Source organism: Salmo salar, chromosome ssa20 (assembly GCF_905237065.1).
Source record: "Salmo salar chromosome ssa20, Ssal_v3.1, whole genome shotgun sequence".
Lineage (NCBI taxonomy): Eukaryota > Metazoa > Chordata > Actinopteri > Salmoniformes > Salmonidae > Salmo > Salmo salar.
In genome coordinates, this window is record NC_059461.1 from 86,915,684 (window position 1) to 86,934,919 (window position 19,236).

General features: G+C 43.3%; 1 protein-coding gene across 1 annotated transcript; it reads right to left on the bottom strand.

Annotated features, from left to right (window-relative positions):
* Positions 1-429: 429 nt before the first annotated feature.
* Positions 430-6,028, bottom strand: LOC106581470 (extracellular calcium-sensing receptor). Its single transcript, XM_045704042.1, has 6 exons — positions 5,699-6,028; positions 5,100-5,400; positions 3,854-4,642; positions 3,508-3,735; positions 2,966-3,089; positions 430-2,826 (listed from the first exon to the last, which is right to left on the bottom strand). Exons 1-6 carry the CDS (start codon positions 5,962-5,964, stop codon positions 1,910-1,912), a joined length of 2,625 nt encoding a protein of 874 aa, XP_045559998.1. The 5' UTR covers positions 5,965-6,028; the 3' UTR covers positions 430-1,909.
* Between the last annotated feature and the right edge of the window lie 13,208 nt (positions 6,029-19,236).

The following is a 19,236-nucleotide window of genomic DNA, read 5'->3' on the forward strand; positions in this document are numbered from 1 at the left end:
TTCAATTCAGTGGGTGCGGCTTATATTCAGGTGCGCTTAATAGTCCGGAAATTACGGTACATGCACATATCTCCTCAACTAACCGTTGACGCACATTGACTCTGTACCGGTACCCCCCTGTATATAGTCTCACTATTGTTATTTTACTGCTGCTCTTTAATTACTTGTACATTTTATCTCTTATTCTTTAGATGTATTTTTTTAAACTGCATTGTTGGTTAGGGGCTCGTAAGTAAGCATTTCACTGTAAGGTCCAGACCAGTTGGATTCAGCGCATGTGACTAATACAATTTGATTTGAATAGATTTACTATTACTATTGATCCTACTACTGCCACTACACCATACAGATACAATTGGCCAGCTGAAGCAAGTCACACAATTCATAGAAAATGACCATCCTAGTTTTTAAATTTATTTTTGTCTTTCTCTAGCATTGTGATAATTCAAGTAAGACTGAAGATCCAGAGATATTAGACAGCTGAACTGTTTATGACAATCACTGTAATATTACATGAAGGGTAGCCAATACATTACACGATACATGCAGTACAGACATATATTCATTATAACACATTTCACTGAGACCTTGCTTTGTGTTGATGGTGGTATGAATGCCACATGCCCATTGGTGTAATGACACACATTGGGTTGTGGCCCAGAGGCCTATGAGGAGAGGTTTAAGAAGTCAATGTTGTTTTTGATGAGATAGTAGACCATGCTTGTCCAGAGCAGGCCTGTGAGACAGAGGCTCAATAAGGGGCTTGTGTGTAGGCTCCTGATCTGGACCTGGACAGCAGCAGTCACTGAGGGGGTCACTGAGGGGTCCTGTGGAAGCACACCAGGCTGTCAGTGGCCACTGGAGTAGAGCAGTGAGAAACATAGGCTATGTCAAAAAAATATATTTTCTTTCTGCTTCATTATTGTCTTGACTCTTATAATGTGCGACTACACATATGTAGATATGGCCACTTGGCATAATGTGCTGTTGGATGTGTGTTCAGGACTTATTGGACTTATTGAACATCCATGTAACCATGACAGATCTGGTACACCAGCCGGCTCTTTCTCCTTTGAACCGTCTCTCACAATGTCTCATAAAGAGACAGGAATGGAGCCCATGGCAGGAGCGGATTTACATTGGCTGATATCTCAGTCCATCACCGTCCAACAAAACCCTTAGAACCTTCCCTCTACAAACGAATTAGGCTAAACAAGGAAGTGAGTTCGGGAATTCAGAAAGTATGCACCTAGTTCTCACATGTAAACTTCATATTTTGCTCCATTGCACCCCAGTATCTCTACTTGCACACTCATCTTCTGCACATATATCACTCCAATGTTTAATTGCTATATTGTAATTATTTCGCCACTATGGCCTATTTATTGCCTTACCTCCCTTCACCTACCTCATTTGCACACACTGTATATAGACCTTTTCTATTATATTGTTGACTCCATGCTTGTTTATTCCATGTGTAACTCTGTGTTGTTGTTTGTGTCGAACTGCTTTGCTTTGTATTGGCCAGGTCGCAGTTGTAAATGAGAACTTGTTCTCAACTAGCCTACCTGACAAAAAAAAGGTGAAAATAATAAAAAAATAAATATGCCCAAACAGAATCAGTTGGGGCTTCCTAAAAGAAATATGATCATTGTGAGATTGTCTGCATTTTTCAAAGTCAAACTGTAGCAGGATCTCTCTCTCCTGCCTTGATTTGAACCCTTCCCCTTTCAAGTAACACTTCTTTGCACAGTGTTTCCAGGCTCCATTTTTTGGTATCAATTGAGTCTGGGGATGAGGTTAACCCATGACTGACTTTGAAATGATGTGTCCGTATTTATTATAGAAAGACTTTGAATAGGCCAATGGTCAGTATTCATCCTAAAGGCCTTTCCCAAAATATGTTTCTTTAATATCGTGTGTCATTGGATGTCTTCCCCATCATATGTTTCTTGGTGTTTTGCTCTGGCCTCAGCAATATAATGAAACATTTAGGAGCAAATATGCAGAAAAGTAAACCAAAACTGGAGGCCAGAATAGCAAAGATCTCCACAGCTACAGTGAACTTCCCAGGAGAGCTGACATAAGCTGGGATAAAGGTGATCCAGACTGCACAGAATATGAGCATGCTGAAGGTGATGAATTTGGCCTCATTGAAGTTATCAGGCAGCTTTCGAGCCAGAAAAGCCAGCACAAAGCACAAGACAGCCAGGAGTCCTATATACCCCAACACAGCCCAGAAACCAATAGCTGAACCCACATCACACTCTAGAATGATCTTTTCCTTATAGGTCTTCATGTTCTTGTAGGGGAAAGGAGGGGAGACTGTTAACCAAAGAACACAGATCAGGACCTGTATGAGAGTGAAAGCCAGAACACTGAGTCTCTGCTGTGGAGGACCAAACCATTTCATGACATTACTGGCTGGAAGTGTAGCCCTGAAGGCCATCAACACCACTATTGTTTTCCCCAGAACACAAGAGATGCAGAGGACGAAGGTGATCCCAAACGCTGTGTGACGCAGCATACAGGACCACTCAGAGGGCCGGCCAATGAAAGTAAGAGAACACAGAAAACACAGAGTCAAGGAGAAAAGCAGCAGGAAGCTCAGCTCAGAGTTGTTGGCCCTGACGATGGGGGTGTCCTTATGAATTGAAAACACAACAGCTACCAGAGTAGTAACACCAGACCCCAGTAAGGAGAAAAATACCAGAACTATGCCAATGATTTCTTCATAGGAGAGGAATTCAACTGGTTTCAACACACAGCGGTCCCTTTTTTCATTTGACCAATACTCCAAGTCACATCGATAGCAGCCGTTAGAATCTGTAAGGAGATTAGAACGTCATTCATTCCATGAATCAGTGTGTCACCGTGACATTTGTTTTTTGATATCTATTAGTCCTATTGGGCAGTGACAGAGCTTGAAAGTATTGTAGGTAGCCCTAAATGCATTATATATCACCTGTGATATTGCTGATCTCTCCCTCCGCACATGGTACACAGTCATAACAGCATACAGGCTTTCCTTTCTGTACAGCCTTACGAGTGCCTGTGGGACAGCTCTCACTGCACACTGCTGCAGGTGCCTGTAGAGAAAAACAACACATCTGAATATTGGTGTATTTTATATAATTAAACATGCAGAAATTATTTTATGTTACTAGTTGTGGAAGTTATATTACCAATACATTTTAGTCATTTATCAGACACTCTTAGCCAGAGCGACTTACAGTAGTGAATGCATACATTTCATTTCATGCATTTATTTTGTACTGTGCCCCCATGGGAATCGACCCCACAACCCTGGCATTGCACACACCATGCCCTACCAACTGAGCCACAGGCAAAGCTAACTGAGCATCAGGGAAAGCTACAAAACAAGACAATTGAGATAGACTATGTGGATTATGTATACATTATGGAATGCATGTTTTACATTTGCAGTGGTTTGAGGTTTGCATGTGTTATGCTTTTGCAACATAGTCAAGATGTATTTAGTCGTACCTCTGCCTGGCCCCCTGCCCAGACCAGTTTTCCCTGGTTGAAGGTAAAGCGCTGTTCAGGGGGCATCGAGGAATCATACAGCCCCACAGCATGGAACTGCAGGGTCCCATCCTCCTCCTGCTGCCAGTTCACTAGGTCGTAGCACGCCACCACATCTCCGTTAGCATCAAACCAGATCTCCTCTCCTGTCTTTACTCTAAACCTCACCTTCTTCAGGTACTGTAGCACCTGCTCAACAACATGGAGAGAGAGACACACAGACAGACAGAGAGACAGAGAGACACAGAGAGAGTGGGATGATTCATATGATATGTCTTTTTTTTTTTTGAATCTGGAGCTTGCTCACCTGCTGTGATGTGTAGACTGGTCTGTTACCGCTGTCTGTGTCATTCTTTAAGTCTGTCAGTAGGTTGTGTAGAGCGTGTGCAATGGCATACACAGCTGTGTACACTTTACTGGATATTCTCAGCTCTGACACATCAGTGTATTGGTTCTTCAGCTTTGCTAAGCTCTCTGTTCCTGTGCACAGCGTGCTGCTGACCCCCTCGAAGGAGCATTGGAACACAGTCTCCCAGAACTCCCTGAGCAGGGTGTTGTCTGGCGCCTGGGAGGGGTGCACCTTGTCTAGGAACCCCTCCAGACCATCCAGTCTGGCATTCCTGATGGCAAAGCCCACCGCCCCCCTCAGGAAGCCGTAGGCCTTGTTATCCGCCAGCAGCCTGGCTGTGATCCAGGACTCGCTGCCCACCCACTGCAGCCCAGGGTCTCCCTCCAGGGCCAGCTCATTCAACAGGGGGATGAGGTCCCCCAAGGTCAAGAACAGTACCACCACCCTGGCTGTGGCCCTCCGGATCACCCTGACGACTTCCAGGAGCTTCTCTCGGGAGTCTGTGCGATGGATGGACTCTTGGTACTCTACACAGACCCCTTCATGCCACGCTGCCTCCATGAATGTGGCAATGCCATTGTTTCCATAGTCATTGTTGCTGTTCACCACTCCCACCCAGTTCCATCCAAAGTGTTTGACCAGCTTTGCCAGGGCTCTACTCTGGTAGAAGTCACTGGGGATGGTTCTGAAGAAGGATGGGAACTCCTTTCTGTTACTCAGACATGCACAGGTGGCGAAGTGGCTGATCTGTGTGGAAGAAAAGGGAAGATTTGAGTTGATCTTTCATACATAGCTGACACTGACTATTCTACCTCTAAAGAGCCAAAACCAGAAGGGAAGATTTGAGTTGATCTTTCATACATAGCTGACATTGACTATTCTACCTCTAAAGAGCCAAAACCAGAAGGGAAGATTTGAGTTGATCTTTCATACATAGCTGACATTGACTATTCTACCTCTAAAGAGCCAAAACCAGAAGGGAAGATTTGAGTTGATCTTTCATACATAGCTGACACTGACTATTCTACCTCTAAAGAGCCAAAACCAGAAGGGAAGATTTGAGTTGATCTTTCATACATAGCTGACACTGACTATTCTACCTCTAAAGAGCCAAAACCAGAAGGGAAGATTTGAGTTGATCTTTCATACATAGCTGACACTGACTATTCTACCTCTAAAGAGCCAAAACCAGAAGGTGTCTCACCACAGGGATGCTGAATGGTCCAACCAGGGATGATATTCCGATGGAGGATGTGGAGCTTGACTCCCCTACAATGCCCAACACGGCTGGAGATCTGGAGCAGGAGGAGGGGTCTCCCAGGCTGTCCTCAGGCCCAGGGCTGTTCATCAGGGCCAAGGCTGAGTGGATGGCCAGGGTGGCAGAGCTACAGGAGTCATAGACCTGGTAACCCAGAGACAGCCCTGGCAGCAGATCACTGCTGTTGTTGATCTCCTCCAGGGCAAAGATCAGGGTCTGTGCAAACTGGAACTCACGTGGGTTGAAACTGGATAGTGGTAACAAACCAAAAAACAGAGTTATTTGACGCCAGGAACCTCATATGCCACAATCACATATGCCAGCAAAACTGATATACTCAGTCGAGATTTGTTGAGTATTGTGTTTAGTATAACAGAAACAATTTGTATACTTGTTTTGTCCAAAAATAAATTCACAGATCATCTACAATAGTGTTATTAAGCACTGTGCCTAATTTCAGAGAGAGACTAAAAAAAATCTATCCTGATGAGAAATATTCCCAAACAGCTTAAAGTTCCCACAGACAATTGTTTTTCAACACCTACCTGATACAGGGTGTTTTCTCTGGTCTGGAGGTGAACGGATGGACCTTGAAGAGGGCATTCCTATGTAGACCGAACACTGCTCCAATGTTGATGTCCCCCTCAGCAGATAGGAGAGGCAGAGCGGGTTGGCCCAGCAGAGAGCAGATTGTGGCTGGAGCAGCCATACCCCTCATCACCACCACCAGCAGCCGGAGAACCACGTCTGTTCTCAGTGCCATACCACTCTTCAGCAGGGCAGCTGTGTCTGAAAGGGCAGATAGAAGCATTCCTCTTTTGTAGAGGTGAAAATGCCCCCTAAGACGCTGGAACTGCCCATACACTCCCTCTCAACGAGTGGGATGTGGTTCTAGTGTTTATTGTGTCCCCGGAGTACAGGATGAGAGAAGGAGGTGGGATATTGAAAGAGGCTGGGATATGCTGCTATTATGAGCAAGCAGTGGATAGATAAGTGCAGGCTTCTGACATTGTGGATATAAAACATCATATCCGTCATGCTTTCCCATAGGTTTTTTTTCTATGACATTATAAACTCATACATAAAACAATAGAACAATTACATTTTATTTCAAACAGAAATAATACAAAATAATATCTGTCATGCTTTCACATGTTTTTTTGTGTATGACAATTTAAACACATACATAAAACAATATAACAAGAATGGGTTTGAAGTAAATAATAATTGCTGGAAATGCAATACACATATACATTTTTATTTCCACAATGTCAGAAGTCTGCACTTATCTTTCCACTGTTTGCTCGTATTAGCAACGTAGCCCAGCCTCTGTCAGTATCCCAACTCCCTCTCTCATCATAGACAAGGTTTTTCTCTTGCTCGTGGTTTGTCCCGGGGACGTAACCTGATGGTCGCAAAGAAGGCCCTGATTGGTGCAACACTGATTCACATCACCACTTGTTACTGTTGCAAGGCCCTGATTGGTGAACCACTGATTCACATCACCACTTGTTACTGTTGCAAGGCCCTGATTGGTGAACCACTGATTCACATCACCACTTGTTACTGTTGCAAGGCCCTGATTGGTGAACCACTGATTCACATCACCACTTGTAACTGTTGCAAGGCCCTGATTGGTGAACCACTGATCCAGCTCTTTGTCTTTTGGTAATCCTAGGGACAAGCCCACACAGTGCTATTAACATAGTGTTTTCAAACATATTTGACACACTTCAACAGACAGTACCAGTCAAACGTTTGGACACACCTACATATTCAAAGCTTTTTGTTTATTTTTACTATTTTCTACATGTTAGAATAATATTGAAGACATCAAAACTATAAAATAACACATATGGAATCATGTAGTAACCAAAAAAGTGTTAAACAATACATTTTATATTTGAGGTTCTTCAAAGTAGCCACCCTTTGCCAGTTGTTTCCACTTCTGGCAGTTGTTTATTTGGCTCCTGAGTGGCACGGCGGTTTAAGACACTGCATTATAATAGAAGAGGTGTCACTACTGTCCCTGGTTCGATTCCAGGCTTTATCACATCTCTCCGTGATTGGGAGTCCCATAGGGCGGTGCACAATTGGCTCAGTTTCGCCGGGGTAGGCCATCTTTGTAAATGAGAATTTATTATTAACTGACTTGCCTAGTTAAATCTAAAACAAATATTTTTTAAATTGCCTTGATGACTGCTTTGCACACTCTTGGCATTCTCTCGTCCAGCTTCATGAGGAATGCTTTTCCAACAGTCTTGAAGGAGTTCCCACATTTGTTGAGCACATGTTGGCTGCTTTTCCTTCACTCTGCTGTCCAACTCATCCCAAACCATCTCAATTGGATTAGATGGGGTGATTGTGGAGGTCAGGTCATCTGTTGCAGCACTCCATCACTCTGCTTGGTCAAATAGCCCTTACACAGCCTGTTTTGAGTCGTTGTACTGTTGAAAAACAAATGATAGACCCACTAACCGCCAACCAGATGGGATGGCGTATCACTGCAGAATGCTGTGGAAGTCATTCTGGTTAAGTGTGCCTTGAATACTAAATAAATCACTGACAGTGTCACCAGCAAAGCACCCCCACACCATCCCACTTCCTCCTCCATGCTTAACGATGGGAACCACACATGCAGAGATCATTCATTCACCTGCTCTTAAATCTAACAAAGACAAAGCGGTTGGAACCAAAAATCTCACATTTGGACTCATCAGACAAAATGACAGATTTCCATCAGTCTAGTGTCCATTGCTTGTGCTTCTTTGCTTAAGCAAGTCTCTTCTTCTTGTTGGTGTTCTTTAGTACTAGCAGCAATTCATCCATGATGGTCTGATTCACACAGTCTACTCTGAACAGTTGATGTTGAGATGTGTCTGTTACTTGAACTCTGTGAAGCATTTATTTGGCTGCAATTTCTGAGGCTGGTAACTCTAATGAATGTATCCTCTGCAGCAGAGGTAAAGCTGAGTCTTCCTTTCCTGTGGCGGGCCTCATGAGAGCCAGTTTCATCATAGCGCATGATGGTTTTTGCAAATTTTCCGTATTGACTGACCTTCATGTCTTAATGTAATGATGGACTGTTGTTACTCTTTGCTTATTTGAGCTGTTCATGTCATAATATGGACTTGGTCTTTTACCAAATAGGGCTATCTTCTGTATTCCACCCCTAACTTGTCACAATATAAGTGATTGTCTCAAATGCATAAAGAAGGAAATAAATATCACAAATACATTTTTATCAAGGCACACCTGTTATTAATTAAAATTCATTCAAGGTGACTACTTCATGAAACTGGTGGAGAGAATGCTAACAGTGTGCAAAGCTGTCATCAAGGCAAAGGGTGGCTATTTTGAAGAATCAGAAATATTTTTCAACCAGTTTACCCAGTTTAAATCGGGTATGTTTTTTATCCGTCCGTGCAAATACTGCCCCCTAGCCCCAACAGGTTAAAATTATAGACTGATAATTTCTTTGTAAGTGGGCAAACGTACAAAATCAGCAGGGGATCAAATACTTTTTTCCCCCACTGTAGATATTTCGGCGGTTGTCGGCCTTCGCATTCAATGGTACACAATTCCTAGCTGCAGACTAGTAATTAGTATCGAAGATTTGCTCTTATTCTGTCGGTATCGATAGCCTCAGAGTTTCAACAACCATTACAACCTTAGCTTATACTCAGGTTTTATGGTCTCTACTCAAACCTTAGCCTTCTCGGGAATCAAGGTAAGCTTGGTCTGCTGGGAAATTCCCAAGGTGGGGGTTATATCCAGACCAGTAGGAAAGGGCTGTCCCATGATGCCAGATCAATGTCTGTGCTCATGGGGCGGGCCGATGACTTAGATAACCTGTTTAGGATAGGGCAGTATTTTCACGGCCGGATATAAAATGTACCCGATTTAATCTGGTTATTACTCCTGCCCAGAAACTAGAATATGCATATAATTATTTTATTTGGATATAAAACACCCTAAAGTTTCTAAAACTGTTCGAATGGTGTCTGTGAGTATAACAGAACTCATATGGCAGGCCAAAACCTGAGAAGATTCCATACAGGAAGCGCCCTCTCTGACCATTTCTTGGCCTTCTATAGCCTCTTTATTGAAAACAGAGGCTCTCTGCTGTAACGTGACATTTTCTAAGGCTCCCATAGGCTCTCAGAAGGCGCCAGAACGGGGAATGATGACTCTGCAGTCCCTGGGCGGAAAAAAGTAGGGGATTTGGATAGTGGTCGATCTGAGAACAATGACCCGGTGCGCGCGTGCATGTGAAGACACCATTTTCTTCTTTCAGTCTTTGAACAAAAACAACGTCTCCCGGTCGGAATATTATAACTATTTTACGAGAAAAATCGCATAAAAATTGATTTTAAACAGCGTTTGACATGCTTCGAAGTACGGTAATGGAATATTTTGACATTTTTTGTCACGATATGCGCCGGCGCGTCACCTTTCGGATAGTGTCTTGAACGCAAGAACAAAACGCCGCTATTTGGATATAACTATGGATTATTTGGAACCAAAACAACATTGGGTGTTGAAGTAGAAGTCCTGGGAGTGCATTCTGACGAAGAACAGCAAAGGTAATCCAATTTTTCTTATAGTAAATCTGAGTTTGGTGAGTGCCAAACTTGGTGGGTGTCAAAATAGCAAACCATGATGGCCGGGCTATCTACTCAGAATATTGCAAAATGTGCTTTCACCGAAAAGCTATTTTAAAATCGGACACCTCGATTGCACAAAGGAGTTCTGTATCTATAATTCTTAAAATAATTGTTATGTTTTTTGTGAACGTTTATCGTGAGTAATTTAGTAAATTGTTAGTAAATTCACCGGAAGTTTGCGGGGGGTATGCTAGTTCTGAACGTCACATGCTAATGTTAAAAGCTGGTTTTTGATATAAATATGAACTTGATTGAACAAAACATGCATGTATTGTATAACATAATGTCCTAGGATTGTCATCTGATGAAGATCATCAAAGGTTAGTGCTGCATTTAGCTGTCTTCTGGGTTTAAGTGACATTATATGCTAGCTTGAAAAATGGGTGTCTGATTATTTCTGGCTGGGTACTCTGCTGACATAATCTAATGTTTTGCTTTCGTTGTAAAGCCTTTTTGAAATCGGACAGTGTGGTTAGATTAACGAGAGTCTTGTCTTTATAGCTGTAAAATAGTCATATGTTTGAGAAATTGAAGTAATAGCATTTCTAAGGTATTTGAAAATCGCGCCACGGGATTCAACTGCCTGTTGCGTAGGTGGGACGATTTCGTCCCGCCTAGCCCAGAGAGGTTAAACTCCGAAGGGAATTGGAGTTTCCTTCATTAAACAGTTTAAAATCACATTGCATAATTTCACAAATAGTTTAATCTTTACTCATTCATTTTATACAACAATTAGATGCAAGCCTCACAACTGAGACTCTTGAATAAACAGAGTTATGGTAATGTGGCTGTATTGTTTCTCATGAGTTTCACAAACATTAAACGAAATGGACCGGTCGTAGCTGGATTCTCCCCACACCATGTACACATTCTCCAAAACATAGACATTGTCCAGTTCTCAAGTTCTATGATGGAGAAGAGGATATTTTGTTCTCCTGTTAAACCTTCTCTCTCTATACTCTCTGGCCATGAGGAGAGAGACTCCTCTAGGAATTTATGACCTGCGATAACAGAGCCTGGGTGTAGGGGGAAGAGAGAGGTGGTGAGAGAGAGAGGGGGATGGTGCTCGCTATACCCAAAGAGGGCCACGTCATGACACATCTATTTTGTGAAGTGTACCAGACCCTCCTGCAGCAATGTACCCCCACAACATGATGCTGCCACCCCCATGCTTCATGGTTGAAATGGTGTTCTTTGGCTTGCAAGCCTCTCACTTTTCCTCCAAACTTAAGGACTGTCATTATGACCAAACAGTTCTATTTTTGTTTCATCAGACCAGAAGACATTTCTCCAAAAAGTTTAATATTTGTCCCCATGTGTAGTTCCAAACTGTAGTCTGGCTTTTTCATGGCGGTTTTGGAGCAGTGACTTCTTCCTTGCTGACCGGCCATTCAGGTTATGTCGATATAGGACTCGTTTCAGAATGCGTCTCCTTCCTGTGTGGTATGACGGCTGATTGGTCCCATGGTGTTTATACTTGTGTACTATTGTTTGTACAGATGAACGTGGTACCTTCAGGCATTTGGAAATTGCTCCCAAGGCTAAATTATAGATGGGCTATGTACAGGTGCAGTGATCTTTGAGCTGCTGTGACAGCTGATGCTTAAAGCTAGTGAGGGAGATAAGTGTTTAGAGTTTCAGAGATTTTTGTAGTTCGTTCCAGTCATTGGCAGCAGAGAACTGGAAGGAGAGATGGCCAAAGGAGGAATTGGCTTTGGGGGTGACCAGAGAGATATACCTGCTGGAGCGCGTGCTACAGGTGGGTGCTGCTATGGTGACCAGTGAGCTGAGATAAGGGGGGACTTTACCTAGCAGGGTCTTGTAGATGACCTGGAGCCAGTGGGTTTGGCGATGAGTATGAAGTGAGGGCCAGCCAACGAGAGCGTACAGGTCGCAGTGGTGGCTAGTATAAGGGGCTTTGGTGACAAAACAGATGGCACTGTGATAGAGTACATCTAGTTTATTGAGTAGGGTATTGGAGGCTATTTTGTAAATTACATCGCCGAAGTTGAGGATCGGTAGGATGGTCAGTTTTACGAGGGTATCTTTGGCAGCATGAGTGAAAGATGCTTTGTTGCAAAATAGGTAGCCAATTCTAGATATAACTTTGGATTGGAGATGTTTGATGCGAGTCTGGAAGGAGAGCTTACAGTCTAACCAGACACCTAGGTATTTGTAGTTGTCCACATATTCTAAGTAAGAACCGTCCAGAGTAGTGATGCTGGACGGGCGTGCAGGTGCAGGCAGCAATCGGTTGAAGAGCATGCATTTAGTTTTACTAGTATTTAACCTCTTGGGGCTAGGTGGGACGCTAGCGTGCCACCCGTGGTGCACTCCATCAACAGCAGGTGCATTTCAAGAGCGGCAAATTTGAATCCAAATAAATGTCAAAATTCAAATTTTTCAAAAATACAACTATGTTACACCATTTGAAAGATAAACATCTCCTTAATCTAACCACGTTTTACGATTTCAAAAAGGTTTTACGGCGAAAGCATAAATTTAGAGTATGTTAGGACAGTACATTTACAAGAGTTGTGTGTAATGTTTTGTCAAGTCAAAGACAGGGTCACCAAAACCATAAAACCAGCTAAAATGATGCACTAACCTTTTACAATCTCCATCAGATGACACTCCTAGGACATTATGTTAGACAATGCATGCATTTTTAGTTCTATCAAGTTGATATTTATATACAAAAACAGCGTTTTACTATGGCATTGATGTTGAGGAAATCGTTTCCCTCCAATAACCGGCAGTCAAGTCAGCGTCACAAATTAAATAATTAAAATTAGAAAACATTGGTAAAATATTATATTGTCATTTAAAGAATTATAGATTTACATCTTTTGAACGCAATCAACTTGCCAGATTTAAAAATAACCTTACTGGGAAATCACACTTTGCAATAATCTGAGCACTGTGCCCAGAAAAATACGCGTTGCGATACAGACTAGACGTCATGTTGGGGAGATCTAAAATCGAAAATACTATGTAAATAATCCATTACCTTTGATTCTCTTCATCAGATGTCACTTCCAGGTATCACAGGTCCATAACGAATGTAGTTTTGTTCAAAAAAGCTCATCATTTATGTCCAAAAATCTCCGTCTCGTTAGCACATGATGTAAGCCAGCCGGACTTCTCGTCATGAACGAGGGGAAAAATATATTTCCGTTCGTTCAAACATGTCAAACGTTGTATAGCATAAATCATTAGGGCCTTTTTAACCAGAACATGAATAATATTCAAGGTGGACGAATGCATAGTCTTTTATAACGTATTGGAACGAGGGTACCCAACATGAAGTAGCGCGCCAGGTGTCTAATGGGACATCACCGTTCCATGGCTCTTGTTCGGTCAGATCTCCCTCCAGAAGACTCAAAACACTTTGTAAAGGCTGGTGACATCTAGTGGAAGCAATAGGAAGTGCCAAAATATTCCTAAACCCCTGTGTTTTTCAATGGGATAGGTTTAAAGTCAATACAACACATCAGGTATCCACTTCCTGTCAGAAAATGTCTCAGGGTTTTGCCTGCCAAATGAGTTCTGTTATACTCACAGACACCATTCAAACAGTTTTGGAAACTTTAGAGTGTTTTCTATCCATATATAATAAGTATATGCATATTCTAGTTACTGGGTAGGATTAGTAACCAGATTAAATCGGGTACATTTTTTTTTATCCAGACGTGCAAATGCTGCCCCCTAGACCCAACAGGTTAAGAGCAGTTGGAGGCCACAGAAGGAGAGTTGTATGGCATTGAAGCTCGTCTGGAGGGTTGTTAACGCAGTGTCCAAAGAAGGGCCAGAAGTTGATAAGAGAATTATCTGATAAAGGTAAATGAATCAATAATCCATTATGAATTAGTAGTTATGTAGCATGGATAATGAATAATCAATGTACTAAACGTTAGTTCCATAAAGTCTAGCCTGTTAGGGCTAGGGGGCAGTATTGACACGGCTGGATAAAAAACATACCCGATTTAATCTGGTTACCACTCCTACCCAGTAACTAGAATATGCATATACTTATTACATATGGATAGAAAACACCCTAAAGTTTCTAAAACTGTTTGAATGGTGTCTGTGAGTATAACAGAACTCAAATGGCAGGTCAAAACCTGAGAGATTCCTTTACAGGAAGTGGCCTGTCTGACCATTTCTTGAACTTCTTTTCCATCTCTATCTTTTACTAAGGATCTCTGCTCTAACGTGACACTTCCCACGTCTTCCATAGGCGCTCAGAGCCCGGGAAAAAACAGAATGTCGTCATTCCAGCCCCAGGCTGAAACACATTATCGCCTTTCTCAAGTGGCCGATCAAGGGACTCTGGGCTTATGCGCGTGACCCGACCGCCCCCGCCTTTGTGATTTTTTCCTCTGTTTGCCGAAAAGGAGATTCCCTGTCGGAATATTATCGCTTTTCTACGAGAAAAATGGCGTAAAAATTGATTTTAAACAGCGGTTGACATGCTTCGAAGTACGGTAATGGAATATTTAGAATATTATTGTCACGAATTGCGCCATGCGCGCGACACTTCTTTACCATTTCGGATAGTGTCTGGAACGCACGAACAAAACGCCGCTTTTCGGATATAACGATGGATTATTTTGGACCAAACCAACATTTGTTATTGAAGTAGCAGTCCTGGGTGTGCATTCTGACAAAGACAACAAAAGGTAATCAAACTTTTATAATAGTAAATATGATTATGGTGAGTGCTAAACTTGCCGGGTGTCTAAATAGCGAGCCCGTGATGCCTGGGCTATGTACTTAGAATATTGCAAAATGTGCTTTCACCAAGAAGCTATTTTAAAATCGGACATATCGAGTGCATAGAGGAGGTCTGTATCTATAATTCTTAAAATAATTGTTATGCTTTTTGTGAACGTTTATCGTGAGTAATTTAGTAAAATGTTAGCGAATTCCCCGGAAGTTTGCGGGGGGTATGCTAGTTCTGAACGTCACATGCTAATGTAAAAAGCTGGTTTTTGATATAAATATGAACTTGATTGAACAAAACATGCATGTATTGTATAACATAATGTCCTAGGGTTGTCATCTGATGAAGATCATCAAAGGTGAGTGCTGCATTTAGCTGTCTTCTGGGTTTTGGTGACATTATATGCTGGCTTGAAAAATGGGTGTCTGATTATTTCTGGCTTGGTACTCTGCTGACATAATCTAATGTTTTGCTTTCGTTGTAAAGCCTTTTTGAAATCGGACAGTGTGGTTAGATTAACGAGAGTCTTGTCTTTAAATAGCTGTAAAATAGTCATATGTTTGAGAAATTGAAGTAATAGGATTTTTAAAGCGTCCCACCTAGCCCATAGAGGCTAGACATGTGTGTGTGAGATACCGGGAGTAGCCTTCAAGGTTCTCCTAATCTATGGGGAAAGGAACAGGCAGTGCTTGAACAGTAGTGGAACTGTGGCGGGAGGTCAAGGAAGAGATACTGTTCACCTACTGTCTGTGCGTATGTGTGTGCATAGGTTATCTACTGTTGGTGTGGAGGTGTGTGCGTAAGCGGAGAGAGAGGATAAAATGAACATCTTTGTGCATGTTGGGTAGAACGTTCTCTGAATAAAGCCGAATGAACCTTTGGCAGAAAGCTGAGTCCTTGCCTAATTATTAACCCATTGTCTTACAAACCTTGGGAATTAGTCAAGGCTTATTGATTGTTAATTATTATCATTAGGACAGAACATTTCTTTGACAATTGGTCCTCCGAGCTCGGATCTCAATATCTGCCTCTGTCGGTCCAGGAAGACACCGAAACCGTGCACGGGCGGATGAAATATCCGTAGATCAAAGACCTGGCCCCTTGCTGAGGGTTCTTTACAGGCCAGTGGCAAACTGGTATGCGACAGAGGCTGTGACGAGATTTTACCAACATTGAAACCTCAGCTGCAAATAACAAGGTCAGTTTGCTTTATTCATTGTTTTGGGGAATAGCACCTGTATGATTACATTAAATGATGAATGAGTGATAGTACCTGTATGTCTGCATTACATAGTGAAATGAGTAATACACCTGTATGCCTGCATTACATAATGAAATGAGCAATACACCGTGATGTTGGCATTAAATGATGAAACGATTGATGTGAGAGTGAAAGGCAAAAGCGATTGATGTGAGAGTGAAAGGCAAAAGTGATTGATGTGAGAGTGAAAGGCAGGAGCGATTAGAGGATTTGAATGTACTCTGGGTGTTAGACGCTGAAATCGGGAAAGTTCATAGCTGGTGACCTGTCAGTATAAGTTCGCATAGAGAAAAATGTTTTAAAGACAACCAAGTATTCTGTGCGAATGGAAGACAGGAATTAGTTGTAAATTAAAAAACCGCAAAACAGGGTCCGTAATGACCCTGGGCATCTATGGCCACTGCATAAAACTAAACTAGCACTTATGGTGAGACCTGAAAACGTAAAAAAAAGGTCAACAGACATAAGGGGATAGTCAGATCTTTAAGGGGGAGTCCATTTAGGTCTGATATCCATGGAAGAAGGGAAACCTAATATGGCGGAGTGAGATAAGAGATATTACTGTTTCAAGGGAGCAATAGATAAATAGGCCATTAACTAGGACTTTACGACCCTGGAAAGTAGCTTATAAATGCATACCTATGCGACCTAATGTCCGATCAAACAATTCTATAGAAAAAGTTTCGAGAGAGATTCAAATGTTTCAATTGTGACAAACCAGGACATTATGCTAGGAATTGTGAAGCACCGTGTAACCGCTGCAATGAAGGAGGCCATAATCACCGAGATTGTAAGAATAAAGAAGACAGGAGAGGCAAGAGAGGGTGTCGAGACAAATACTGAGAAAAAAAGGTCAGGCACCCACAGCCAGACTAAGAGGAAGATGACGCATGACTAACTATGGAGAGCGGGGGAGCAGACACTAGTGAAGGATTTTCGGGATTTAGTTATAAACAGTGATTGTGAAGTTTTTGAATTGGCTACGATTGATTTGGCATTACAACAGGAACAGAAACCCTATTTGACACTAACAGTAATGGGAGAGAGAATCAAATTTCTGTGTGATACTGGGGTGTGTCGCACAGCAATCTGTGCAGACGAGGCTCCCAAAGGGATAAAAAGCAATGGGGAACAGATAATAGTACGGTCAGCATCAGGACATCAATTCATGGAACGGTTATCTGCTCCTATTAGCTAGCTAGCTACTTAGTTGTCTTTGTCATAGCTTGATAATTGTGTAGTCTAGTAATTACCGAGGTTAGCTAGCCAGCCATTGAGGTCAGCTAGCCAGCTATTTCCGTCCCCCGCGACGCCATTTTTCCTAACCCAGCCAACTATTACCGACGAGCAGCATTGTAGAAACTAAATACATTACAAGGACGTCTTGATTAGTGTTATGTTAGCTAGCTAGCTACAAAGTTGCTTTGTATCATGACAAGGGGTAGTACTGAAACTATCGAGGTTACCTAGCCAGCTACACGTTCAAAGTCAACAACGCAGCCACTGCTAGCTAGCCTACTCCACCAGCCAGCAGTACTGTATCATTTTCGTCATTTTAGTCAATAAGATTTTTGCAACGTAAGCTTAACTTTCTGAACATTCGAGACGTGTAGTCCACTTGTCATTCCAATCTCCTTTGCATTAGCGTAGCCTCTTCTGTAGCTTGTCTACTATGTGTCTGTCTATCCCTGTTCTCTCCACTCTGCACAGGCCATACAAACGCTCCACACCGCGTGGCCGCTGCCACTCTAACCTGGTGGTCCCAGCGCGCACGACCCACGTGGAGTTCCAGGTCTCCTGCAGCCTCTGGAACTGCCGGTCTGCGGCCAACAAGGCTGAGTTCATCTCAGCCTATGCTACCCTCCAGTCCCTAGACTTCCTGGCGCTGACGGAAACATGGATTACCACAGAGAACACTGCTACTCCTACTGCTCTCTCCTCGTCTGCCTACGTGTTCTCGCATACCCCTAGAGCATCGAGCCAGCGGGGTGGTGGCACTGGAATCCTCATCTCTCCCAAGTGGACATTCTCTCTTTCTCCCCTGACCCATCTGTCTATCTCCTCATTTGAATTCCATGCTGTCACAGTTACCAACCCTTTCAAGCTTAACATCCTTATCATTTATCGCCCTCCAGGTTCCCTTGGAGAGTTCATCAATGAGCTTGACGCCTTGATAAGTTCCTTTCCTGAGGATGGCTCACCCCTCACAGTTCTGGGTGACTTTAACCTCCCCACGTCTACCTTTGACTCATTCCTCTCTGCCTCCTTCTTTCCACTCCTCTCCTCTTTTGACCTCACCCACTCAAATTCCGACCCCTACTCACAAGGCGGGCAATACGCTTGACCTCATCTTTACTAGATGCTGTTCTTCCACTAATCTCATTGCAACTCCCCTCCAAGTCTCTGACCACTACCTTGTATCCTTTTCCCTCTCGCTCTCATCCAACACTTCTCACTCTGCCCCTACTCGGATGGTATTGCGCCGTCCCAACCTTCGCTCTCTCTCTCCCGCTACTCTCTCCTCTTCCATCCTATCATCTCTTCCCTCTGCTCAAACCTTCTCCAACCTATCTCCTGATTCTGCCTCCTCAACCCTCCTCTCCTCCCTCTCTGCATCCTTTGATTTCCTCTGTCCCCTATCCTCCAGGCCGGCTCGGTCCTCCCCTCCTGCTCCGTGGCTCGACGACTCACTGCGAGCTCACAGAACAGGGCTCCGGGCAGCCGAGCGGAAATGGAGGGAAACTCGCCTCCCTGCGGACCTGGCATCCTTTCACTCCCTCCTCTCTACATTTTCCTCTTCTGTCTCTGCTGCTAAAGCCACTTTCTACCACTCTAAACTCCAAGCATCTGCCTCTAACCCTAGGAAGCTCTTTGCTACCTTCTCCTCCCTCCTGAATCCTCCTCCCCTCCCCCCTCCTCCCTCTCTGCGGATGACTTCGTCAACCATTTTGAAAAGAAGGTTGACGACATCCGATCCTCGTTTGCTAAGTCAAACGACACCGCTGGTCCTGCTCACACTGCCCTACCCTGTGCTTTGACCTCTTTCTCCCCTCTCTCTCCAGTTGAAATCTCGCGTCTTGTGACGGCCGGCCGCCCAACAAACTGCCCACTTGACCCTATCCCCTCCTCTCTTCTCCAGACCATTTCCGGAGACCTTCTCCCCTACCTCACCTCGCTCATCAACTCATCCTTGACCGCTGGCTACGTCCCTTCCGTCTTCAAGAGAGCAAGAGTTGCACCCCTTCTGAAAAAACCTACACTCGATCCCTCCGATGTCAACAACTACAGACCAGTATCCCTTCTTTCCTTTCTCTCCAAAACTCTTGAACGTGCCGTCCTTGGCCAGCTCTCTTGCTATCTCTCTCAGAATGACCTTCTTGATCCTAATCAGTCAGGTTTCAAGACTGGGCATTCAACTGAGACTGCTCT

Excerpts from the sequence above, each read along its gene's own strand:
- LOC106581470 (XM_045704042.1), bottom strand. The coding sequence starts at position 5,964 with ATGCTTCTATCTGCCCTTTCAGACACAGCTGCCCTGCTGAAGAGTGGT. Across the intron at positions 3,090-3,507 it reads GGGCAGGGGGCCAGGCAGAG|GCACCTGCAGCAGTGTGCAG; the intron begins GTACGACTAAAT and ends TTTTCTCTACAG. Across the intron at positions 2,827-2,965 it reads AGAGATCAGCAATATCACAG|ATTCTAACGGCTGCTATCGA; the intron begins GTGATATATAAT and ends ATCTCCTTACAG.